This window comes from Taudactylus pleione, unplaced genomic scaffold, assembly GCF_031769625.1.
Source record: "Taudactylus pleione unplaced genomic scaffold, aTauple2 ptg000515l, whole genome shotgun sequence".
NCBI lineage: Eukaryota > Metazoa > Chordata > Amphibia > Anura > Myobatrachidae > Taudactylus > Taudactylus pleione.
The window spans coordinates 2970341-2996814 of record NW_028284917.1 but is presented as its reverse complement, the minus strand read 5'-3'; the positions used below and the strand labels follow the sequence as shown (position 1 = coordinate 2996814).

The 26474-nt window shown below is 46.6% G+C and overlaps 2 protein-coding genes across 8 annotated transcripts in view; one reads left to right on the top strand and one right to left on the bottom strand.

The window, feature by feature from the left end:
- PLEKHA7 (pleckstrin homology domain containing A7) overlaps positions 1-6133 on the top strand; it is a 112721-nt gene extending 106588 nt beyond the window's left edge. For 3 of the 7 annotated variants that reach the window (XM_088450341.1, XM_088450340.1, XM_088450338.1), the window contains 4 exons: positions 44-177; positions 1491-1633; positions 1790-1874; positions 4224-6132. In XM_088450341.1, coding sequence (XP_088306467.1) covers positions 44-177; positions 1491-1633; positions 1790-1874; positions 4224-4239 — 378 coding nt within the window. In that variant the 3' untranslated portion in view covers positions 4240-6132. Of the gene's footprint in view, positions 1-43; positions 178-1490; positions 1634-1789; positions 1875-3865; positions 3975-4223 lie in introns of all 7 variants that reach the window. The other 4 variants (XM_088450337.1, XM_088450335.1, XM_088450336.1 and 1 more) reach the window with 3 other exon arrangements.
- Positions 6134-16386: 10253 nt separating this feature from the next.
- CUNH11orf58 (chromosome unknown C11orf58 homolog) lies at positions 16387-26218 on the bottom strand. Its single transcript, XM_088450334.1, has 5 exons — positions 26089-26218; positions 21373-21456; positions 20936-20996; positions 19091-19200; positions 16387-17498 (listed from the first exon to the last, which is right to left on the bottom strand). The coding sequence occupies exons 1-5, from the start codon at positions 26146-26148 to the stop codon at positions 16728-16730; spliced, it is 1086 nt and encodes a 361-aa protein (XP_088306460.1). The 5' UTR covers positions 26149-26218; the 3' UTR covers positions 16387-16727.
- Positions 26219-26474: the final 256 nt, after the last annotated feature.

The window sequence follows — 26474 nt, the reverse complement described above, 5'->3', positions numbered from 1 at the left end:
GACTTTTTTTTTTTTTCATGCACACTCTGCTGTTTCCTCCCAGTTATCGACCCCAGACAAGGTGGAGATTCCAGAGAGATACATCGAGCTGGATCCTGAGGAGCCGCTCAGCAGAGAGGAGCTGAATGCCCGCTACAGAAGAGTAGAAAAGATAAAAAATTTACTGGCGCGTTCCAGGTTAGTGTCACAGGGTGTCAGTCCTAAATATACACTACACGCCGCAAAGTATGCGGACACTTGAACATCACACCCATGTGTACCACAGGCATTAATGTGGAGTTGGCGCCCTACATGCTACTATAACAGCCTCCAATCCCCTGGGAAGGCTTTCCACTAGGTTTTGGAAAATGGATGCTCAAGCATGGCTATTCTTAAAACCTGGACTGTTAGGATGCCTGGAGGGTCTGCGTTTGGGAACCACTGCACTACTTGCCAATCCCATTCTGCGAGCTGGCACGGCTTACCACTTTGTGGCTGAGCCATTACTTTTCCTAGATATTTCCACGCCACAATCACCGTGGCAGCTCTCGCTGGGCAGAAATTTGATGAACTGACTTTTTGAGAAGGTGGAATCCTGTGACAGCGCCACATTGAGAGTCTGTGAGCTCTTCACTATGACCCATTCTCCTACGGTGACTGCATGGCTGGGTATGTAGTCAGGAAGCCGGTGGTCGAAATACTGACCGCCGGCTTTCCGACTGTGAAAACCCGGCATGGGACTAATGATGGGCGTCGAAATACCGACACCTATCATTATCCAGACACCAAAATCCCGACGCCCAGCATACCGAAGAAAGATAAGCTGAGCGTCGGGACCTCTTAGCCGCGGGAGAGGGGGGATTAGGTTAAAAGACTCTCGGGGGGGGGGGGGGACTTAGGGTTAGGCTAGGGGAAGGGGGGGGGTTAGGGCTAGGCGCCCCTGGGCGGAGGTTATGGTTAGGCACCCTCCCGGGAGGGTTTGGTTAAGGGTGCGGGGAACAGGGGTTAGATTTAGGCACCCCTGGGAGAAGGGTTAGGCACTAGAGGGGAGGTTAGTTAGGCACCACTAAGGGAGGGTTAGGTTCAGGGTGCGGGGAGCAGGGGTTAGATTTAGGCACCCCTGGGGGGAAGGGTTAGGCACTAGAGGGGAGGTTAGGGGGAGGGAGAGGAGAGGGTTAGGATTAGTACTTAGTTGGGATTTTAAACTTTCTGCCTTCAGGTGTCGGTATTACATTCGCCGGGCTTAAGTGCTGCCGGCGGTTTGTCATACTGATTCCCATGGCTGTATGCTGGATTTTATGCAGAACCAGCAGATGGCGATTTATAGATACAGATTTCTCACTGGTGGCGGATCATTTGTTGATGATCTGTGGAATTCAGTAGACAGAAATCACAGAATACACACAAAATAATACAGAATACAAAATAAATGAGAGACTGCTTTTGGAAAATGTCCCATAATACCCTGTTATAAAGTGATTTTTCTGTGAGCCCCCCGCATCTCTCTGCAGTGTACACAACCTGCAGCCGGCACCATACCCGGAGGAGCTGGGCTCCGCAGATCTCGATGTCCAGATGCAGGAACAGGAGAGGATGATCACCATGTCGTACGCCCTCGCCTCCGAGGCCTCGCAGCGCAGCAAGCAAGTGGCAGGTGGGCGTAGCGAGCAGTCATTCTGATTTTAGAAATACTATTTGGTGCACAGGGCCCCCCAAAAACCGTATCGATGTGTTTTTTTCGACAACTTCAGTGGAGGAAATTGTTATTTCTAGTAATAGAATAATGATATTATTAATGTTTATTATGTAGTGCCGGCCAACTCCGCAGCACTTCACAACTGTGAGCAAATGAACAGTAATAAAACAGGATTGGGTAGTGACAGACAGACGAAGCGGTAAGAGGGCGCATCTTACAGCGGATATGTATGTGTATGACGATGGCGTCTAACAGAGAACACTGCTTACAGTCTGCAGTTACTAATTCACTAATTGGTTCTGCTCTCACACGCCCACATCCGACAAACGTTATTATGGCGAGATTGGGGTCCCTCTTTCCCTTCCTTGTCTCAGCTTGAACCCTCTCTACGTCTTTGCGGTCCACTCTGCCCCCTCTTCCATCTGGCTCTCACAATTTCTCTCCCTTATCATAGAGGACTTAAATATCCTGATCTCATTCATGTTCCTTACACACTTATTTTCCCCCTCACCTCGTCCCCCCTCTCACATCAACTTTCCCCGAATACCTCTCATGCTAGGTGGAACCCTGACATACTTGTTGGTTGTTCTATCCTACATATACGGCACCATGGAACCCTTGTAAATAAAAGATGATAAACTCTAAATGTAAAGGTCCCAGCAGCATCTGGACCCCCTGTATTAGTGAGTGTGCTGCCAGTGCCAGCCGTATGCATGGAGGACTTCAATCCCAGCAGGGGCTTGGCAGCAGTGTGTGTGACGTCCGCCTTCTGCCACCTTTCCTTGTGCTGACGCACGTTTCCCAGGGAATTGTGCTGACCTTACAGGCATCGAGACCCCCAGCACAGTTCCCTGCCCTGTCCCGTCCCATGTGTGGGACCTTCCTCTCTCTTCCATGGGGCTCTGTAGCTGGGCCCTCAGTTTAGATGAGTAGTGGGGATCCATAGCCTTAGTGTTCCATAGTCATGTTTTTTTATATATATATAATATACAGTATGTATGTGTGTGTGTGTGTGTGTGTATATATATATATATATATATATATATATATTTATAATACGTCCTATAGGACTCCATTTAAGAATAGATCTAGTTTGCCGGTGGTATAATTATTTAAGTATCATTGCATCTTGCAGTGATACATTTATACACCAGTACTTAACATCACTTTGGAATATAGATGGCAAGTTCCTTAGCGCACCACACCTATTGGGCAGCTGGTAGTCACTTTCTAGGGTATCCCTCTTTACCAAAAACAATAGAAATGTACAAGAAATTAAAGTGATGTCAGCGCTAACGGTGTAACATAAGAGATTTAATATAAAAGCAAGAATTTAATATAAAAGCAAATATACTTTCTTCATAAAACATACTGTAAAGTGCATACATTTCTTTCAAATTGAGTAAGCAGAAAAACATGTAAAATGAGCTCAAGCAGGGAGCATAATATAATGGATGGTTCCTACCATAAGGTAGCTGTGAGTGTCACTCCTGGTGGAAAGAGCAGGGGCTCCGTACAACACCCTGTTTTTGGACACTCACAGGCAGAGCCCGTTTAAGTCCTCGGTAGGATGAGTAACTGCACCTCCTACGCGTTTTGAGCTTGAATGCTCTTTTTCACACCAGCCTTGATCAAGAGCATTCAAGCTCGAAACGCGTCGGCGGTTTGGAGGTCTTTTATGAAGAATGTATATTTGCTTTTATATTAAATTCTTGTTTTTATATTAAATCTTTTATGTTACACTGCTGGCGCTGAGATCACTTTCATTTCTTGTATACTTACCATCACTTACCTGCCCTGGGCACTGTCTCCCTCCGTGGCGTCCTCTGCTGTGTTGCCAGCAGCCTGACGCTCTGGTGACGGGTTACTGACAAATGCATATGCGCGACGCCCGTCTGCGCATAGTGCTTTATCGCGTTGGGGATTCAGCAATGCATGGAAGACGTTGGGAGCTGTACCGCTTAGGATTTCCTCATAAACCGCTTGTAATATTAGATTTATCGCTGTTTGCTAAATATTACATTGATGTCATCCCATGTTAGCGTCAGAAGCGAGAGCTAAAGGGGTTGTGTCCTCCTTAAATGGAGGCCTAAGAGAGGAGACACGAGGCTGAAGAATATTGGGTTGTGTATTCTTGTTGATCTACATGAGAAACTCACCTGCTGTATAATGTTATATGGTCCGTTGCAGCTGGACAGCTGGTCTCAAAATCTAACTCCCCCCGTCTACCCGCCCTAAAGACACCTGTCCCCCAATTACCCAACGGATTATACTACACAATTGTCTGAGCGTCTGGAACGTAAGATGGCATGTACCGTGCTGCATGCTGGGTATTGTGTCCTGTGTTATATGAAGTACAAATATGTGTGCATTGCATTGTTTGATGTGTCCTCCCTGCATGACTGTGAGTGAACATGTATGTAAACGTATACCGGTCCATGCACTTTGGTTGTATATTGGACCTAAATTTTGAAATAATTAGGCTGTTATTTATAGTTCTCTGATCGTGTCTCCTCTGAATTTCTGCTTTGTGTTTTATCTTTACCAGCCCACGCTGTAAATGACCATTAATCCTGGAAAATGAAGAAAACACCATTTACGCGAGATACTGTTGCCCAGTTATCTGGTTTTCACCATAGAAGGGATTTTGTGCAGAAACTCCACCAAGTCTTCCAGCGAGCGTCTCCTGCTGCCCTTATTATGCGACTGTAGTTCTTGGTATTGTGGCTTCTGAATGTCCGACAGCCGGGTTTCCTGAAGTGTATGTGTGTGTATATATATTTATACTATGGTGGCAACATGACAATGCTGTGATCAGAAGAACCACTTGGACGCTGTCCGATAATACTCCCCTTATGGCCTGTTATAGATTCATAAGTTTCTTTCACGTATGAACGCAGCTAGAGAGGACGATGAAATCAAGGTGGACACGGTCTGATCAGCGTTCCGTTTGCGTCGGGTACTTTGTGGGGATATCATTATAAACCGTCTCTGGATTACAACTTCTCTACTCCAACATGGCGAATACATAGAAGAGCAAAATCCTTTATAACTTGCACCAGAGAGAACGTTTGTGCTGAATTGTGGATCGTTGGAGGTGACCTAATGTGTGATGTGATTTAAGGTCTCCGTTCTTCAGTCCAGCAGACCCTGTAATGGCCGTTGTGTTTTAGCTGCTGGCGGTGATTTACGTAACTGCGTCCCTCAGCCGTCCGACCGAGAGTGGATTTTATGTCTACAGACATTTTATCAGGAGACTGTCGCTCTGCGTTCCTCTCCATCCCGATTACTCTGTAACCAGCAGCTGAGGCCGATCTTTTAATGTTCACCCCAGAGATTTCACGGGACAGGGGGTCCAGGTTTTAAAAAAAATTTAAATATTAGAACAAGCCAGGTTTGTAACCTCAAAATATATATATCATCTTCAGGGGACGGTTTGTGGAGACCAGCACTGAAACGTTTTATTCTTTTATTTTTCACGTCCGGTATTTAACTGTAATCAGATATTTATAGTCCATAACACTGTTTTTATACTAAAACTTTGAGTTTGGTTTGTGTCTCCGAAAGAGGGTTCCCAGATACTTCCTAAAGTCCAAGAGAGAGGCCAGACTGAAGGAAAGTTTTCTGCAGGGATAAACTACCTATAACTAGACGACATAAAAATGGGAAAACCAGGTCTCCAGCACCGAACACCTTAAAGCAATATGTACAATGTTATAATGAGAAAAATTTGTTTTTTTTGGGGGGGGGGTTGTTTTTTACTAGGTAAAATGGATCCATTGAAACTAATGGGCTCCAAGTCACAAGTCCATAGTGAGTGGGTTTATAAATATTCTGTGGCGCAGTTTTATTTTAACATTTCATAGAGGAGGGAGGGCGGGGGGGGGGTTTTCCCATGCAATCCAGGGCTCAATTCACACAACACTAACTAAATATGCAACGAGTTATAGTAAAATGACCTCCGATGCAGTTTATAAAAGCTGTACGTCAGACCTGGCCAACCTGTGTGTCTCCAGCTGTTTGTGAAACTACAAGTCCCAGCAGGCCCTGCCAGTTTTGCTATTAGGGAATGCTAGAACTGTGGCAGGGCATGCTGAGACTTGTAGTTTCACAGCAGCTGGAAGGGCCACAGGTTGGCCAGGTTTGTTGCGTGCACTCCTCGCTAGTGACAGGAGGGTATAAAGGTGCTTCCCAGGTTTGCTGTGGTTTGCAGAATATTTAATAACCTTGTTTTGGGATTTTACAGCTACGAATGACGAGTGATTGCATTCTAAATTGGTTTTAATTGATACAGATTTTATTTTCTATAACCTGAGAAAGTAATCTATAATTAAATATATATATATATATATATTTAGAAGTTGTCTATTTTTAACTAACTCTGAACTGCCGTTATCACTATTGTAAAGTTTTGCCAAAATTAGATTGCCTTTATTTTTGACTTTGTACAAAATAATAAAAAAAAAAATAGTTGAATAAAAGGAAAGACAAAAAAACGTAATCGCATTTCCAAGCGACTGTTCAATTCCGCACTAATCGCATTTCCAAGCGAATGTTCAATTCCGCACCTGTGTGATAGACAAATTCACGTAACATCTGACACAGCGACAGATATTCTATTAGGGATTACTTTGTAAGGCCCTGCGGAACACTTGTGGCGCCATATAAATAAAGGATAATAATTTACTGACATTGCTTTCAGGCACAAAATGTGCCCTGAAGCACGGCAACCAATCAGTAACTGGCTTTTATCTGATTTTGGAAGTAGTAAAATGAGGAGAGCCTGCATCTGTTTTCAGACTCACCGCACATCGTCAGCTATTTGCACCAAAAACTTCCAAACCACTGTATAATGAATCTGGAGTTTTGGAAGTTAAAATCGGCAGCGATTTTGGGAGGGTTGATCTCGCCGTCAACAGGTTACAAGTTGCCGGTCCGTTATTTGGAGAAATCCTATTAATACAAATTTTTTTATATGTGGATTTGTGGTTCTAATCCAGGCATGTCAAACATGCAGCCCGACGGTGTTGGCCCAAATATATATAATATGCGGCCCACACCCCTGCTACGATCAGAGCTCAGCTCCGATAGGGCAGTGTTTTCTGTATTTAAAACTGGCAACTGGAGACTAAAGAAGCCTCTGATCGCTTCACAGGCCAGCGTTCACAGAAATGCAGCGCGCAGATGACGTCTCCCGATATGAGAGGAGCCTGCGCCTGCCGCTCTGGATCTAATTAGATCCAGTCAGCGGCAGCGTCTATGCGGGACGGTGGGAGTGATGATAGCATGGACTGGAGCGGTGCCCAGCGTCCATCGTGAAGAAAGGTAAGTACTGCACAGGTGAGTGGGGGCCTGTTCTATACTGGGTGGGGGCACAGCATAAAGTTCACTACTAGGAGCATTACTGGGGGCACTACTAGGGACATTACTGAGGGCACAACATAAGGGGCATTACTGGGGGCACTACTAGTAGCATTACTGGGGGCACTACTAGGGACGTTACTGGGGCAGTACTAGTGGCATTATTGAGGGCACAATATAAGGGGCGCGTTACTAGGGGCACAACATAAGGGGCATTACTATGGGCACTACATAAGGGGCATTATTGGGGGCACAGCATAAGGTGCACTACTAGGGACATTACTGGGGTCACTGCATAAGGGGCACAACTTCAGGGGGCATTGCATAAGGGGCTCTAATACAGGGGGAAATTGCATAAGGGACACTGCATTGGTTTTTATTAATAAACCTTTCAAAATTGCGTATAAGCCTTTTTTGATGTTGCGGCCCACACACTCTTAGACCTTGAATATGCGTCCCGGTTGGTATTTTGAGTTTGACATACCTGTCCTTATCTCTCAGCCCATTCTCTAGGCTACTAGCCCAGGTATTTGTGGTTGCGTATCCCTTTATCCAGCATCTATGCAAAGACTGAGGTTAATGGAAAACACTCGGTAAGGGGCGCAGTCAGTCCACAGTGCTGATTTCATTGGCAGTCTCTGAATTCTGCTGCTAGAAGAAAGCCGCCTGCTTCCTAGTGTCAGAGTACAAAGACTGCCAGAGAACGTACGTACATCACAGTCGCTCCGATTCTGTTTGAACCGGCATATTGATTGGTTTCGTCCCTTTTGCATTTTTCCTCTATTATCTGGAAAGGTGTCTGCGTTGCAGAGCTAAATCGACTGAGATGAACTTTCCGTGGAAACTTCTTCACTTATTTCTTAAGTTCAAAGCCAAAAAAAAAAAATTGCAAAGGGCATTTTTAATACTCGCCTGTTGAGGCATTCTGTGTGATAACCATACTTGGAATGTTACGATACAGGTAGGCAGCTGTGCGAAAACAAGATGTAAAGAGCTTGTAAATTGCGGAGCTCTAACTACAACTTTCAATATGGGGTTAAGCTGGAGCTCGGTCCCAAAACTGTGCACCCCAAAGGGGCGAGCCAGACTTAGCTGTGGTGAGTGTTTCTTTGCCAGCCAATTGGGGTAGAGTGGCGGGTCCAGGTGCGTGAGAAAGCTTGAACGGAGCTCCTCCCCCTCTGTACACCACTTACGTTAGTGTCCTGGCCTATAGGAGCTTTTATCCATTGCTGCAGTATTAGTTATCTTATTTACACCAGGTAGTGCTGCGAGGATGACTGCAGAGTACCCCCCCCAGTGTTGGCTAGGAACATGGGCTAGTGGTGCTGTAGCAGTACCTCCATTGCAGAGGCCTTGTAACACCTAATACAGGAGGAACGGTGTTTCCGCTGGGCACAACAGTCGAATAACCGCGCTCCATCACAGAGGTTACCATGGTTGCTGCTGTGCTTTCCAGACCCCTGGGTCTGTAACCATTAGGATTACAGTGTGGGCTAGGGACTGAGTGGACCGCAAGACGTCATAAGGATGACAGCAACTTGTAACATGGTACTGGGCGTAATGCAGACACTCATTCTGCACAGAGGCCTACCTGAACCAGCATCAATAGGAGCTCCCGCCTCCCCTGCTCATACCCTTCTGCAGTGAGGTACCACGTTTATTAGGGGTGTTTTAGTTCAGATGTACTGGCCTCTGTAGGTTGTTTTGCAGATTCACTTCCTCTTATCTGATCATATTTTGCTCCTGTCCGGCAGCATTTTTCTATTGTCTCCTGTCAGACGAGAGCAAAGCCTGAGATGGTACTCCTATCAATGGGATTGCCTGTCCCAACTGCCAATTCTCCCCATTGGGTTAGAGGTTTTGCGTACTGTGCGCTGATGTTCAGAAGGAACAGATGTCTTAAGGCGCATACACACGTAAAGATTTTCTGTCCAACCATCCAACTAGTTGATTGGTTGGAATGAAAATCTGGTACGGGATGAAAGCAAATGACAATCAGCAATTTGCTCCCAAACGCCGGAAACGGACAAAAACTGTTGTGAACAAATTGTTTAGACCAGGGGTCTTCAAACTTGGCCCTCCAGCTGCTGTGGAACTACACATCCCAGCATGCACTGCCACCTTTTTGATATAACAGCATGCTAAAACTATGTGCAGTGCATGCTGGGATGTGTAGTTCCACAGCATCTGGAGGGCCAAGTTTGAAGACCCCTGGTTTAGATCATAGGTTTTTAAACTTGGTCATCAGGACCCCAAACAGTGCATATTTTCCAGGTCTCCACACTGAATCAAGTGAAATAATTAGCTCCACCTGAGGACCTTTTAAAATGTGTCAGTGAGTAATGACTACACCTGTGCACCTGCCGGGGGACCTGCAAAATATGAACTGTGTGGGGTCCTGAGGACAGAGTTTGAGAACCACTGGTTTAGATCAAACATTTAACAAGTTTGTCTGACGACCATTTTCATCTGTTTTCTGGCATTTAGGAGCAAATTGCTGATCAGTAGTTACCCCCCATACGTTACCAGATTTTCATTCCAACCAATCAGCTAGTTGGCTGGTTGGACAGAAGATCTTTACGTGTGTATGCAGCTTTAGTTACTAGCACCACAGGTGGTAGAGATCTACTAAGCTTCCGGCACTCATAAGGTTAATTCTGCTTTAGCACAGACAACTAGCAGCAAGTGTAAAGTTCTGTGCAAACTTCAGCGAGGACATACATCAAAAGAAAAAAGTATACATTGCGCTTGGTCACAGCTTAAACATATATGAATATATGGACTACACAAACTATTAAGCAGGATTGTGTATGTAATGGTATATATAATACTTTTACTTTGAAAAAGACGAACGTAAAAAGGGCATGAAATTGTGACCAACAATAAATTTGTATTTAAAAAAAAAAAAAAAAAAAAATCACATTAAAAACAGTTTTGCTATTTAGAAAATATAAAGTTTCTTTGTACTCCGTGTGTGGTCTTTCTGTTCAGCACACTGTATGAATGTCCCAGTAACAATGTAATGTATTAGTCTTTCGTACCTGTGTATTAGAATGAACCCTAATATCTGTGCTGGTGTCCCATCAGCAGCCTGCCCATGAACTAACTCCTACGGGGGAACCAAAACCCAGGAAGCCCGTTCCGAGGACTGGAGAAGTGCAAAGTGTGGCTGAACGAGGCAGTTCATACCACATATATATATATAAATAATATAGCGGTTACATAGAGGCCCCCACAAGTTTGTTGCCCAGGGGCCCCCACAGACCTTAATCTGGCCCTGAGGTTCCCCATCCCTGGTGTAGTAGATTTGCGCCTTGAGACTCATACAGGAGTTACGATACCCAGGAAGCCCGTTCCGAGGACTGGAGAAGTGCAAGGTGTGGATGAACGAGGTAGTTCATACCTGGGCTGGGACGCCAGCACAGATATTAGGGTTCATTCTAATACACAGGTACGAAAGACTAATACATTACATTGTTACTGGGACATTCATACAGTGTGCTGAACAGAAAGACCACACACTTGAAAACTTCTTTGCGTACAATGAAACTTTATATTTTCTAAATAGCAAATCTGTGTTTTAAGTACATACAAATTTATTGTCCGTCACAATTTCATTCGCTTTTTATGATTGTGTCTTTTTCAAAGTAAAAGTATATATAACATTGTATACACAATCCTGCTTCTTAATAGTTCATGTAGTTCATATATGTTTAAACTGTGACCAAGCGCAGTGTATACATTTATTTTTTTTCTATTTTCTTTAGGTGTCTTAGTTACAACACATCTAGGTTTAGCCATCAGGTTTCTGGCTGCTTTTCCTTCTTCTCTGGATCGCCAAGAGTGGACGGTAAGTTCTAAGTGCCAAGTGTGGATATTTATTTTTTGAGATTGTCCAGGTCCACAATTCCCATCATCAGTGCAGCAATGGTGGAGACCATTTATGGTGCGGCTGGGGGGACTGCCTTAGTCTGATCATGTAAAGCTATATATACTACTGTATGTGTATATGAGATATATACTATACTACTGTATGTGTATATGATATATATACTACTGTATGTGTATATTATATATAAATATATATATACTACTGTATGTGTATATGAGATATATAGTACTGTGAAGGTGAGCAGGGGTGTAGCGAAGGTGGTTTCAGTGGAGCATGAGCGCCGGGCACCAAAGTGGACAGAGGGCGCCATCCAGGGTTCCGGAATTCATGGGGGCTGCACTGTATGATGGACACCTGTTAGTTTTATCTCTGTTTGTTTGCTCTATATCCTAAATAAGTTACGGATCTGAGATCCGTTTCTACATTTCATGCTCCCTCAAGCTGCCCAGATCGTCTCCCCTCCACCCCTCCCCTCTTCTGTGATCATCTTGTCACCTCCCCTCCGGCCCTCCCTCCTCTGTGATCATCTTCTGTCACCTCCCCTCCGGCCCTCCCTCCTCTGTGATCATCTTTTGTCACCTCCCCTCCGGCCTTCCCTCCTCTGTGATCATCTTCTGTCACCTCCCCTCCGGCCCTCCCTCTTCTGTGATCATCTTCTGTCACCTCCCCTCCCTCCTCTGTGATCATCTTCTGTCACCTCCCCTCCGGCCCTCCCTCCTCTGTGATCATCTTCTGTCACCTCCCCTCCGGCCCCTCCCTCCTCTGTGATCTGTCACCTCCCCTCCGGCCCCTCCCTCCTCTGTGATCATCTTCTGTCACCTCCCCTCCGGCCCTCCCTCCTCTGTGATCATCTTCTGTCACCTCCCCTCCGGCCCTCCCTCCTCTGTGATCATCTTGTCACCTCCCCTCCGACCCTCCCTCCTCTGTGATCATCTTCTGTCACCTCCCCTCCGGCCCTCCCTCCTCTGTGATCATCTTCTGTCACCTCCCCTCCGGCCCCTCCCTCCTCTGTGATCTGTCACCTCCCCTCCAGCCCCTCCCTCCTGTGATCATCTTCTGTCACCTCCCCTCCGGCCCTCCCTCCTCTGTGATCATCTTCTGTCACCTCCCCTCCGGCCCTCCCTCCTCTGTGATCATCTTCTGTCACCTCCCCTCCGGCCCTCCCTCCTCTGTGCTCATCTTCTGTCACCTCCCCTCCGGCCCCTCCCTCTTCTGTGATCTTCTGTCACCTCCCCTCCCTCCTCTGTGATCATCTTCTGTCACCTCCCCTCCGGCCCCTCCCTCCTCTGTGATCTGTCACCTCCCCACAGGCCCTCCCTCTTCTGTGATCATCTTTTGTCACCTCCCCTCCGGCCCTCCCTCTGTCACCTCCCCTTTCCTGTCAGATTAATTACATTCACTTCTCACCTCTTTAATTCCCTCCCCTCTCTACCCTGTGATCGGCTTTTTGCCCCTCCCCTCTCCTTTATTATTGGCTTCTGTCACCACCCCTCTTCTTATTGGATTCTGTGACTACCCCTATTCTCTCCTCTCCTTTTCTTATTGGCTTCTGTCATCACCCCTCTCTGACTGGCTTTGCCCCCTCCTCTCCTTATTGGCTTCTGTCACTGGTCTTCTCTTATTGGCTTTGCTCCTCTCCTCTCCTTATTGGCTTCTGTCACCACCCCTCTCTGATTGGCTTTGCCCCTCTCTCTTCTTATTGGCTTCTGTCACTGGTCTTCTCTGATTGGATTTCCCCTTCCCCTCTCGTTTCAGATTGGCCTCTGACACCTTTCCTCATTCATTCATTGTGCTTCAATAGACTTAATAGTTACACATCTGAGGTAAAATCCTAAACTTCAATTCAAAGTAATGAGATATTCCCAGGCATGACCACACAGTGTTATTTGAAAGGTCTTTAAAATAAAATAAAAAATTAGGAGACCTGAAATAATAATAATAATGGTGGTAGACAGAACATGATTAGTAGTACTCACATAATATAGGTGCAAAGTGGGAGCATAGCTGAGAAGGGAGCTTCCAATAGGTGGTCCCACTCCAGTGACAGCTGCTTGGGGCAGTAATAAACTGTGTGCCCCCTGTGATATCTCACTCTAGCACATGTACTCTGTCAGTCTCACTCTAGCACATGTACTCTGTCAGTCTCACTCTAGCACATGTACTCTGTCAGTCTCACTCTAGCACATGTACTCTGTCAGTCTCACTCTAGCACATGTACTCTGTCAGTCTCACTCTAGCACATGTACTCTGTCAGTCTCACTCTAGCACATGTACTCTGTCAGTCTCACTCTAGCACATGTACTCTGTCAGTCTCACTCTAGCACATGTACTCTGTCAGTCTCACTCTAGCACATGTACTCTGTCAGTCTCACTCTAGCACATGTACTCTGTCAGTCTCACTCTAGCACATGTACTCTGTCAGTCTCACTCTAGCACATGTACTCTGTCAGTCTCACTCTAGCACATGTACTCTGTCAGTCTCACTCTAGCACATGTACTCTGTCAGTCTCACTCTAGCACATGTACTCTGTCAGTCTCACTCTAGCACATGTACTCTGTCAGTCTCACTCTAGCACATGTACTCTGTCAGTCTCACTCTAGCACATGTACTCTGTCAGTCTCACTCTAGCACATGTACTCTGTCAGTCTCACTCTAGCACATGTACTCTGTCAGTCTCACTCTAGCACATGTACTCTGTCAGTCTCACTCTAGCACATGTACTCTGTCAGTCTCACTCTAGCACATGTACTCTGTCAGTCTCACTCTAGCACATGTACTCTGTCAGTCTCACTCTAGCACATGTACTCTGTCAGTCTCACTCTAGCACATGTACTCTGTCAGTCTCACTCTAGCACATGTACTCTGTCAGTCTCACTCTAGCACATGTACTCTGTCAGTCTCACTCTAGCACATGTACTCTGTCAGGTTAAGTAAAATGATCAGAATATATAATACAATCTTCTCTATTTACTAATAACAATGATTCAAAGGAGATAAAAGTCAGATCCTAGGTGCTATACATAAATAAAACAGTACCAAAGGAGCTACCCCTTACTGTCAGATCACCGAATCATTCTATTCCCCCAATGGGACCTCAATACCCCAGCGTGATACTGTCACTGTTTGCCTCTTCACTTCAGTATGCCCCTACGGGCTGGGTATACCCCACTGGCACAGGTCAGTATGGGGGAGGGGGCATGGTTAAAGTGCCCGGTATTTACAGGAGACAGCAGGTATATTTGAACATATGGAGAAAAAAATAATAATAATAAATATTAGCTTCTTACATGAAACCATGTTCAAATACAAGTCTGCTCCTAACACTGTAATAATCAGGAACTTTCTGCGAGAGAAGTAAGAAAAAGCAGCGCAGCTAGAGGGAAAGCAATATGGCCGATGTTCCAAAATTCTGCCTCATTTCGCCAGACGCCAATGAAAGAACAGAGACGGCGAATGACCCGTTCACTCCAGCCCTACTACCAAATAATCATGCCTGGGTCTTCTCACCACACCCCCATCGTCTCCTCTTCCAAGTCTCCCCAGTTTTTAAGAATGAGCACTAGAGGTGCCGAGATCCTGCTCAGAGGCTCCTGATACCATCGATCTATATTAACTCATCTGTTTATATAGCGATTACATCTAGGTGTTATATATCTTTCATACATTTACTGTATGAAATCTGCAAATGGAGGATATTTTGTAAATCCATAACTTTGTTGTTTTGCAGATTACAGTGCTGTGTGTAATAACATAACTCACCTACTAAATAGATATTATTTACAGGAGTTTATACCAGCATTGCTTGTGTATTATACACACAAATGTTCCATACAAGACTCATGAAAGTAAAATACATTGTACAGTCATATTCTCGTTCTGTGGAAGTACTAAAATAAAGTCTTAGAGGTATTTTCCCCATCACAAAAATATACATCATCATAGACAAAAGGGAAAGTGGAGTTCCTAGGACCAAAATCTGGTTATTGGCCTTTACACTTAACTTGTGCATGGCCACCAATCCATACAAAGCATGTGTTACAGCGTGACAGGCTTGCGGTCTCCTTGGCAACTCCTGCCCTACCGAAGAGTGATGTCCGGTAGAGAAGCCAAACCCTCATTGTAAGCGGTTATCTGCCCCACAGGCACTACAGAGATTCAGATAAAAACCTGCCCACAATAAGAGTTTTTACAGCAAAAATCCCTCTTCCCAATATCAGGGAGGCAACCAGACTATATACAGATGGCCAGACTTAAGCTGACCACATACTAGACCAACTTACATCCAACTAGTTGATCGGTTGGAATGAAAACCTGGTAAGGTATGAGAGCAAATGACAATCAGCAATTTGCTCCCAAACGCCGGAAAATGGACAAAAATTGTTTGATCTAAACAATTTGTTCAAACTTGTCTGACGCCATTTTCATCTGTTTTCTGGCATTTAGGAGCAAATTGCTGATCATCGGTTACTCCCATACGTTACCAGATTTTCATTCCAACCAATCTACTAGTTGGACGAAAGTTGGTCTAGTATGTGGCCAGCTTTAAGCTGGGCATACGCTATACAATTATCTGTCAGATATCTGGCTGGTTGGAATGAAAACCTGGTAATGTATGGGAGCCAATGACAGTCGATCATATCGTTTTAAACACTGGAAAAAAAAAATAAAATAAAATTGTTCAGTGTTTAAGACTATATGATCGACTGTCATTGGCTCCCATACATTACCAGGTTTTCATTCCAACCAGATTAGACAGATATCTGACAGAAAATTGCATAGTTGATGCCCAGCTCAAGGTTACTATAGATCTGTCAACACAACCTGGCCTGACTAATGCAGAGGTTCCCAAACGCGGCCCTCAAGGCTCCCCAACAGTTCAGGTTTTAGAGATATCCACAATTGACCACAGGTAGCTTAATTAGTACCTCAGTCAATTTGATTTAACCACCTGGGCTCAACCATGGATCTCTAAAACCTGAACTGTTGGGGAGCCTTGAAGACCACGTTTGGGTAGCTCTGGACTAATGGTTAGGATGCAGAGATTTATCAGTACAGGCTGATCTATTAAATAGTATACATTCTAGCACCCTGCACCTGTCACAACCCGTGCAGTTTCTCTATCCTGTCTGGGGTGTCACTTTCTGCTCTGGTGCTTCTAGCACAGTCAGCAAATGCAACAAACTGAGGAGATACAGACCAGAGTGTGCTAGCAGCACCAGAAGCACAGAGCGCCACCCCAGGCAGGAAAGAGGAACTGCACGGGTTGTGACAGGTGCAGGGTGCTAGAATGTACACTATAATTCTCCATAGCAACCAGCATCCCAGAAAATTCCCAATTACACAATATATAGTTTATCAGACAAATAAAGACCATACAGAAAACTACAATTCTCCAAAGTTATAGAACCACAAAAAAAGAAGAAAAATCAGAAATGTATACAGAATAATTGCTTCATGTTTTAAAAGAAAGACACAGCGGAGCTTTATTCCATCACCAACTGAAAGTAGGGTAACCCTTTCCCTACCTGATGCATGGTCATCACATGGTGCCATCGCTATCCCACCCTCCAGCTAGAGCCAAAATCTTCCCTTATTCTATCAGTATAAACAGGTCCACATGGGCTGGAAACACTGCAGGGCTATACAGTAGTTTATCTTTCCTCTGCTAAACAGGTCATGTCCGTGTGAACGTTTAGGTTTAGACTTCTCCACCCATGATTAAGGAAATCCTAAAAACATGGCATGTTGGGGGAGTGTGGGGGGTACTTCAACTGCAATTTTCCAGAACACAGACAGTGTTAAGAGCTGGTGGATTTGACAAACTGCATCTTGTAGTTGCCCTTGGATGGTTTCTTCTCCGGATCGCTATTCTTTGCGCCGGTTTTATCGCAGACGCTCTTCTCACCGGTTTTGTCGCAGACGTTCTTCTCGCCGGCTTTGTCGTAGAACCTCTTCTCGCCGGCTTTGTCGCAGACCCTCTCCTCGCCGGCTTTGTCGTAGACCCTCTTCTCGCCAGCTTTGTCGTAGACCCTCTTCTCGCCAGCTTTGTCGTAGACCCTCTTCTCGCCAGCTTTGTCGTAGACCCTCTTCTCGCCAGCTTTGTCGTAGACCCTCTTCTCGCCAGCTTTGTCGTAGACCCTCTTCTCGCCAGCTTTGTCGTAGACCTTCTTCTCGCTGACCCTCTTCTCGCCGGTTTTGTCACAGACCCTCTTCTCGCCGGCTTTGTCATAGACCCTCTTCTCGCCGGTTTTGTCACAGACCCCCTTCTCGCTGGCTTTGTCACAGACCCCCTTCTCGCTGGCTTTGTCATAGACCCCCTTCTCGCTGGCTTTGTCATAGACCCCCTTCTCGCTGGCTTTGTCATAGACCCCCTTCTCGCTGGCTTTGTCGCCGACCCTCTTCTCGCTGGTTTTGTCGCCGACCCTCTTCTCGCTGGCTTTGTCGCAGACTTTTCTCTTGGCGCCAGACTGGTACTCACTGTCAGAGCTGTCACTGGTACTTGCGTCCGATGAACTCTCTGATCTGGCGGCACTTTCAGGAGATGCCGGCTTGTCATCCACGCTATTACACTACAGCGAAGAGATACAGCTTGTTTACGAACATATATAGGTATACAAGTTATCATTATAGGAGGTAATAATATAATGTTTATACAATCTATATGGAAATGAAATAAATAAATCTTATGCCCACAGATCTACCGGCAATATTACAAAGTAAATATAGATCTTTAATAAAATAGATCTTGAATGCAACCAGATTTTCAGAGCATTATAAAACACTAGCTGTTGCCGGCGGCTTCGCCCACAATGAAATAGCTTCTGCCACCATTTTCTTTTTAAATTTGAGGTGCTCTGATTGTATTGCTTTGCATAGGGGCCCTGTCGCAGGAGTGGTCCCTTGTGACCAGCAGCACCTTCACCCACCACTCACACCAATGTCACTGTGTGCCTTTTGCACGGATTCAGTATGATTGACTGCCGGCAGTTCAAATCCCGACAGTGGCATCCCGGCAGCAGTGAAAACCCTCCCTTAGGGGGTGCCTAACCCCAACCTCCCCCTGGGGGGGCCTAACCCTCCCTTCCCTAGTCCAACCCTAAGTCCCCCCCCTCTTTCTAGGAGTTTCCAACTTGGAACAGACAGACACAACGTTCTTATATTATAGACAGTCGACGTTTCAGTCAAATCCAAGGTCTTTGTCAAAACACAAAAGAAATTAATATCAAAGAACAAGTGCCACCAAAACAGGTAGTTAAGGCCACAAATGACCTGTGTTCTCGGTGGTGTATTGACAAAGGTCCAGGATTGTACAGAAAAGCTGATTTATGATGTTTTATGATGGAATAAAAATATGGTTGCGTCAGCTTTCAAGCAATACTTGAAGTAGCCTGAGAAATCGCCAAGGCTTACGCAAAAGCACTCCCAGTAAAGGATACACCAGTGTGCCCAAGGAAGAGAACAGTCATACATGAAATGTTGGCTGCTAGCAGCAATGACCTGGGTTTCGTAATGAAACTGTAGAGAAATCAGGATCCTTAAGAATTTGGTGATATCAGAATCTTACAGACATCGCTAATATTTGCCCAAACCGAAATAAGTACTAATTTCAGTGATTTAGGCTGTGACTGGTTTCTGATACACAAGTAAAGCCAACGCATCCTGTCCATAATACCTGTATAAGCCAGGAGCTCTGAGGTCAGCACGTTACTGAGAAATGTGTATTAGGAACAGCGCATATAAAGTCTCATCAGAGATCAGTGTATGACAGTACGCCCTATTTATATAGCCCTGACTCCTGTGCATAATAGCCATATCATTTACATTGTCCCATTATCAGCTCAGCGGGTACAGAGAGACTACACTCTTTGATTTTTTAATAGAAATGGTGGGGTATCTTATGCATGCATATGAGACTAGTCTATATAGACATCAGAAACAGAAGGCGTTTTTTAGTATATATTTTATTGTTATACTGGACTATTGTTGCATTTGAATTATATTTTATAAAGAACAATTCTTTGACACATATTTGGTGTCCTGAAATTTACTTTCTGCCCTGTTTGGTAATTGCTAATATTTAGGACATCATTAGCGCAACTCCAAACCACCTTATTTGTTAGGGAGACATTACGCACAATAACACGGACATGCCCGTTATTACCTCGCTGAATCCCAGCCCGCAATGGCGTCGGTTCCTCCCGGACGTTGTACTGTCCATACTCTGCTGGTACTGATACTCCAACTCATCGTTCATCTTCCGATCCTCATCACCTATGGGAGAAGCAGCCCAGCGTTATATAACATTCAGAGTGACCCAATACCCCCTTCTTCTGTGTTACCGCCACAGATTACTCTGATTTACTTATTACACCCCTATTACTACCCCAGACTCGTGTGATCCACCTACTATCTCCCCCCCCCCCCTTCGTTACTACCACAGACTGCCGTAATCCATTACTCCCTCCCCTGAATTACTGCTCCAGACTATTGTGTTTCATCTATTGCCCCCTCCTCTACATTACTGTCCCAGATGGTCGTAACCCACCTATTACCCTCTCCTCCGTTACTGCCCAAGACTACCGTGAACCATTAATTACCCCCTCCACTGTGTTACTGCTCCAGGCTATTCTGAAAAGGTAAGAATTTCATACTAGGGGTTTCTCAAACCTAGACCTCAGGACCCCACACACGTCACGTTTTCCAGGTCCCCCAGCAGGTGCACAGGTGTCCTAATTACTGACACATTTTAAAATTTCCACAGGTGGAGTAATTATAATCACCTGTGATTCTGTGAGGAGACCTGGAAAACATGCACTGTTTGGTGTCCTGAGGACAGAGTTTGAGAACCGGTGTACTAGTACCAGCTCCCAGCAGGACAATTCCCGCTACTATAACACATGACCACTGCTCACACATGTAACTGAACTTGCTCCAAATCCCAGCACACCAGCCCCTGTAACTCATGTGGTAGATTAGCTCTCACACCAGCCCCTGTATCTCATGTGGTAGATTAGCTCTCACACCAGGACACCAGCCCCTGTATCATGTGGTAGATTAGCTCTCACACCTAGACACCAGCCCCTGTAACTCATGTGGCAGATTAGCTCTCACACCTAGACACCAGCCCCTGTAACTCATGTGGTAGATTAGCTCTCACACCAGGACACCAGCCCCTGTAACTCATGTGGTAGATTAGCTCTCACACCAGCCCCTGTAACTCATGTGGTAGATTAGCTCTCACACCAGGACATCAGCCCCTGTAACTCATGTGGTAGATTAGCTCTCACACCAGGACACCAGCCCCTGTAACTCATGTGGTAGATTAGCTCTCACACCAGCCCCTGTAACTCATGTGGTAGATTAGCTCTCACACCAGGACACCAGCCCCTGTAACTCATGTGGTAGATTAGCTCTCACACCAGGCCATGAGGAGGCTTTACCAGTGTACTCTGTGTGTAGGAACAGGAAATGCGGGGTGCACCACAGAAGTTCTCCCCTCCTAGAGAACAATATAGCGCTAACAAATACCATAAATCAGTGGTTCCCAAAGTCCGCGCTTTAAGGATATCCATGCTTGAGCACAGGTGACTTAATTAGTATCTCAGTGTTCATTCTAGGTCCGGCGCCGGAGCTAGAGAGGGGCACTTCTGCACTCACCCAAAATAAGGGCGTGGCCACGAGAAAAGGGTTGCGTCTCTAAGACGCGTCCCCTTTTCAGCATGCGCCCGGCATCCATTCACGGCGGTGACTGCTGCACTGCTATTTTCCAGGCCCGCGGGTGGGGACGGCACCCGCAGGGTGTTTTAGCGGGGCAGGATGCATTCTGCCCTTCACAAATCGGGCAGGGCGCGGCGCCCAGCTACAGCAGCCTAGTGAGAACGACACCTCAGTCAATTAGATTTAACCATATGGACTCAAGCATGGATATCCTTAAAACCTGGACTGTAATAGCAGTTTTGGGATCCTCTGCCTTAAAGGATGGAAATCTCCCACTGGGAGCGCTCACCTGATCGGAAGTGGGACGTGGACTTGTGATCTCCGATGATCAGACGTCCGGTGTGTTCTTTCTGTACAAAAAAAGAATAAACCCCCCCCCCAAAAAAACACTATTAAGGGCTATAAACATTTGTTAAGTTTTAATTCATATATTAATTTAGAACACACACACACACACACGCACACATCACCCCCCCCCTGTCAATTTTATTTAACCATCTGGACTCCAGCACGGATATCCTTAATACCTGGACTGTAATGACAGTTTGGGATATATACCGGGACTGTACATCGTTATTTAGAAAGAGGTTTAGATTCTATGATCTCCGAGTAACTAGCTCGGGACAAGTACACAGAATAACAGACTAGGCGCTGTGATAAGTGATAGCAGATAAGGGGGCACATATCCGGCTGTAGGTCCTGTTCCACTCTCCTGCTATCTCCCACCTTGCTGGCCCCCATGAGCCGGAGGAATTTCTGCGTCCGCTCCTGATCGCCCAGGTCTGCCTGCTCCCAGCTGCCCGCTCCAGCCTGTAACACAGAGACATCCCATTACCGCCGTGTGTGGCGCGAGGTCTCTGCGGCCAGCGTGTCGTGCGACATCTCATCAGCATCAATTATGGCGACTTTACACACAACATAAATCAACATCACAGAACATGGGACTGACAGAGCCGTGTCATTATCATGATGCTAGGGGACGACACACATGAAACAGACCAACATCACAGAACATGTGACTGACAGCAGAGACGTGTCATTATCATGATGCTAGGGGACGACACACATGACAGACCAACATCACAGAACACAGGACTGACAGCAGAGACGTGTCATTATCATGATGCCAGGAGACGACACACACAATGACACAGACCAACATCACAGAACATGGGACTGACAGAGCCGTGTCATTATCATGATGCTAGGGAACGACACACATGACACAGACCAACATCACAGAACATGGGACTGACAGCAGAGACGTGTCATTATCATGATGCTAGGGGACAACACAGCCCAACATCACAGAACATGGGACTGACAGTAGAGACGTGTTATTAGCATGAGGCTAGGGGACGACATAGCCCAACATCACAGAACACGGGACTGACAGCAGACACGTGTCATTATCATGATGCTAGGGGACGAGACACACAGTACACAGACCAACATCACAGAACACGGGACTGACAGCAGAGATGTCATTATCATGAGGCTAGGGGACGACACGCACACACGACACAGCCCAACATCACAGAACACGGGACTGACAGCAGAGACGTGTCATTATCATGAGGCTAGGGGACGACACGCACACACACACACGACACAGCCCAACATCACAGAACACGGGACTGACAGCAGACTTGTCATTATCATGAGGCTAGGGGACGAGACACACACAACACAGCCCAACATCACAGAACACGGGACTGACAGCAGAGACGTGTTATTAGCATGAGGCTAGGGGACGACACAGCCCAACATCACAGAACACGGGACTGACAGCAGACACGTGTCATTATCATGATGCTAGGGGACGAGACACACAGTACACAGACCAACATCACAGAACACGGGACTGACAGCAGAGATGTCATTATCATGAGACTAGGGGACGACACGCACACACGACACAGCCCAACATCACAGAACACGGGACTGACAGCAGAGACGTGTCATTATGAGGCTAGGGGACGAGACACACAGTACACAGCCCAACATCACAGAACACGGGACTGACAGCAGAGACGTGTCATTATCATGAGGCTAGGGGACGACACGCACACACACACACACACACACGACACAGCCCAACATCACAGAACACGGGACTGACAGCAGACGTGTCATTATCATGAGGCTAGGGGACGAGACACACACAACACAGCCCAACATCACAGAACACGGGACTGACAGCAGAAGCTCATTATCATCCCGTATGGTGACGTCACACAAATGAAGTAGGCTGACATGACAGAAGACAGGACTGACGGCAGGCACATCTCATTATAGACATATATGGGCAGGCAGGCATCATAGAACACGGGACTGACAGCAGTAATCTCATCATCATGGATGGCAATGTCACATACATGACCTTGGTTGACATCGGAGAACAAGAAACTGACCGCAGAGACACGTTATTATTGACATACATGGCAATGTCACACGTGACATTACAGAACATAGGACTGACAGCAGACACCTCATTAGAAACATGGCTGGTGACATCACAAATGACAGAACTGACTGCACAGATACCTCACACGTGACTGAGGGGGACACTTCCGATAATGTGTATGCTACCTCACCATACATAGGATGATAGTATTCATGTGATATTAGGGGACTGACAGAAGGAGCAGCTCCTCTCAGGACATATCGTGTCCATGACCTGAGCACCGGGTTTAGACACATACTGAACAAGCATTACTACAATTATTACTTCTGTGGATACCATGGAACGCAAGGATCCCAGCCCCGTACATCACAGGACAGCGAGTAAAGGCGTCATATATAATCAGACTATTGTTATCACTATTTACTGCAGTACAGAGGGTGCAAGATGGCAGTAACATTAAAGCAGCAATCCCATTAAAAAATGATATAGATATATAGCTATAAGAAGCAGCTTGATAGTTTCCTTTTCTCCATGGTTTGTTTCTTCAGACTGCTACTGATGATTTATACTTGCGCAGATTTTCCAGCATTGCGTGACTACCATGGCAACCACAGTCACCAGGCATTACATGGTGTAATGAGCAGGGAGGCTTGGAAACCCTCTCTGAGCTCTCTATATGTCGTACAATCCTTTCCCCTGCCAACACATGACATGCTGAGAGCTGTGACGGCCATATTTGGTTGCCCTTCAGAGTGGTATTCAAAAGTATATGATTTGTAGGAACAGAAATGATACATGCTTAAAGAATACTTAATTTAAGATAAAAATAAATGTAAAAAATTATTGCGGATTCAAGACCACACTCACTCTATCTGCCATGGTTAGCAGTACTGGCTCATAGCACTGAGATTGCCACCATGGCCCTAAGTGTGTGGAGTTTGTATGTTCTCATTGTGCTTGCATGGGCTTCCTTGGGTGCTCTGGTTTCTACCCACAATTCAAAAATATACTGATCTGTTAATTGGCTCCAATCAAAAAAATAACCCTAGAGTGTGTGTACAGTACATGTGTTAGGGAATATAGAGTGTAAGCTCCACTGGGGCAGGGACTGATGTGAATGGACAAATATTCTCTATAAAGCTCTGTGGAATATGTGTGCGCTATATAACTGGTAATAAATAATACCCACACCCTGTGTCCTCATCCTGCCTAGTCAGTCATTTTATTGGTGTATGTTGTTCCTAGATGTGTTAATTTACTCTTTTTGGTACTTATGATGTATCATGTTATACAGTTACTATGTATATGCCCTGTACAGCACTGCGGAAACCTGGCGGTACCTTAAAAATAAATCATAACACAATAAACATAATGGCACTTTAATAACTATATTATAAAGAATATACTTTAGTATCACTACTATGATCAGTATAATCTATAATCAGTGTAGTACAAATCATGTTGGCAACAATAGTACTACGGCCAAACTAAAATAAATGGACTGGGAATAAGGGGGCAGGCAGCAGTGAGAGGACAGATCACATTATTACTACGGTGTTGTATGGTGTGGGAATGTCACAGAAGTGTAGCGTTAGGTTTATGATCAGTGTGATATAAAGGAACACTAGTAACCCTGGTGTACCTGTCACACAAAAATTGGTATGATGAGTTCTGTTTAAGAAAAAAAATACTAGTATTATTACTATAGTGCGTGTGGTAGGAGGCATTATTAATTGGAGGCCTACTAATAGTATCACAGTCAGTGCAGGAGGAGGCAGTAACAGGAGGGCTATGGGCAGCGCAGGAGGAGGCAGTAACAGGAGGGCTATGGGCAGGATGAGGCAGTAACAGGAGGGCTATGGGCAGGAGGAGGCAGTAACAGGAGGGCGATGGGCAGGAGGAGGCAGTAACAGGAGGGCTATGGGCAGGAGGAGGCAGTAACAGGAGGGCTACGGGCAGGAGGAGGCAGTAACAGGAGGGCTACGGGCAGCGCAGGAGGAGGCAGTAACAGGAGGGCTACGGGCAGCGCAGGAGGAGGCAGTAACAGGAGGGCTACGGGCAGCGCAGGAGGAGGCAGTAACAGGAGGGCTACGGGCAGCGCAGGAGGAGGCAGTAACAGGAGGGCTACGGGCAGCGCAGGAGGAGGCAGTAACAGGAGGGCTACGGGCAGCGCAGGAGGAGGCAGTAACAGGAGGGCTACGGGCAGCGCAGGAGGAGGCAGTAACAGGAGGGCTACGGGCAGCGCAGGAGGAGGCAGTAACAGGAGGGCTACGGGCAGCGCAGGAGGAGGCAGTAACAGGAGGGCTACGGGCAGCGCAGGAGGAGGCAGTAACAGGAGGGCTACGGGCAGCGCAGGAGGAGGCAGTAACAGGAGGGCTACGGGCAGCGCAGGAGGAGGCAGTAACAGGAGGGCTACGGGCAGCGCAGGAGGAGGCAGTAACAGGAGGGCTACGGGCAGCGCAGGAGGAGGCAGTAACAGGAGGGCTACGGGCAGCGCAGGAGGAGGCAGTAACAGGAGGGCTACGGGCAGCGCAGGAGGAGGCAGTAACAGGAGGGCTACGGGCAGCGCAGGAGGAGGCAGTAACAGGAGGGCTACGGGCAGCGCAGGAGGAGGCAGTAACAGGAGGGCTACGGGCAGCGCAGGAGGAGGCAGTAACAGGAGGGCTACGGGCAGCGCAGGAGGAGGCAGTAACAGGAGGGCTACGGGCAGCGCAGGAGGAGGCAGTAACAGGAGGGCTACGGGCAGCGCAGGAGGAGGCAGTAACAGGAGGGCTATGGGCAGGAGGAGGCAGTAACAGGAGGGCTATGGGCAGAAGGAGGCAGATAACAGGAGGGCTATGGGCAGGAGGAAGCAGTAACAGGAGGGCTATGGGCAGCGCAGGAGGAGGCAGTAACAGGAGGGCTATGGGCAGCGCAGGGTGAGGCAGTAGCAGGAGCGCTATGGGCAGCGCAGGGTGAGGCAGTAACAGTAAGGCTAGTAGTATTAATGGATAATAATTCTCGGGGACAATAACATGGTTACCGCCGCCACTCACCTCCCCATCCTGGCTCTGGGCCCCTCTTTTGTGGCCCCTGCTTTCGGTGTGGCGGCTCATTATGCTTCTAGGCTGCCACCGGAAACGCGCATTGCATCCCGGGACATTGAGTTCTAAAGCAGCGCTACGAGTGTCACGTGTTTCCTGTCTGTAACTACATCTCCCGGCATCCTTTACGGCCCATGTCTGCTGCGCGCGCCGCGTTCTCCTCAGAACTTACTTAGTTACAGGTGTCAGTGTGTGTAGTGCTGGTGGTGTCTTCTACAGTCCTAGAGGTGTGTACTCCCTATATCCATATACAGTCCTAGAGGCGTGTACTCCCTATATCCATATACAGTCCTAGAGTTGTGTACTCCCTATATCCATATACAGACCTAGAGGCGTGT

What these genes read in the sequence shown, in the direction of transcription:
- CUNH11orf58 (XM_088450334.1), bottom strand. Translation starts at nt 26,148, where the DNA reads ATGAGCCGCCACACCGAAAGCAGGGGCCACAAAAGAGGGGCCCAGAGC. An exon ending in CCCAGAGCCAGGATGGGGAG is followed by an intron (nt 21,457 to 26,088) that starts GTGAGTGGCGGC and finishes TCTGTGTTACAG; the next exon opens with GCTGGAGCGGGCAGCTGGGA. An exon ending in GGCTCATGGGGGCCAGCAAG is followed by an intron (nt 20,997 to 21,372) that starts GTGGGAGATAGC and finishes TTTTTTGTACAG; the next exon opens with AAAGAACACACCGGACGTCT.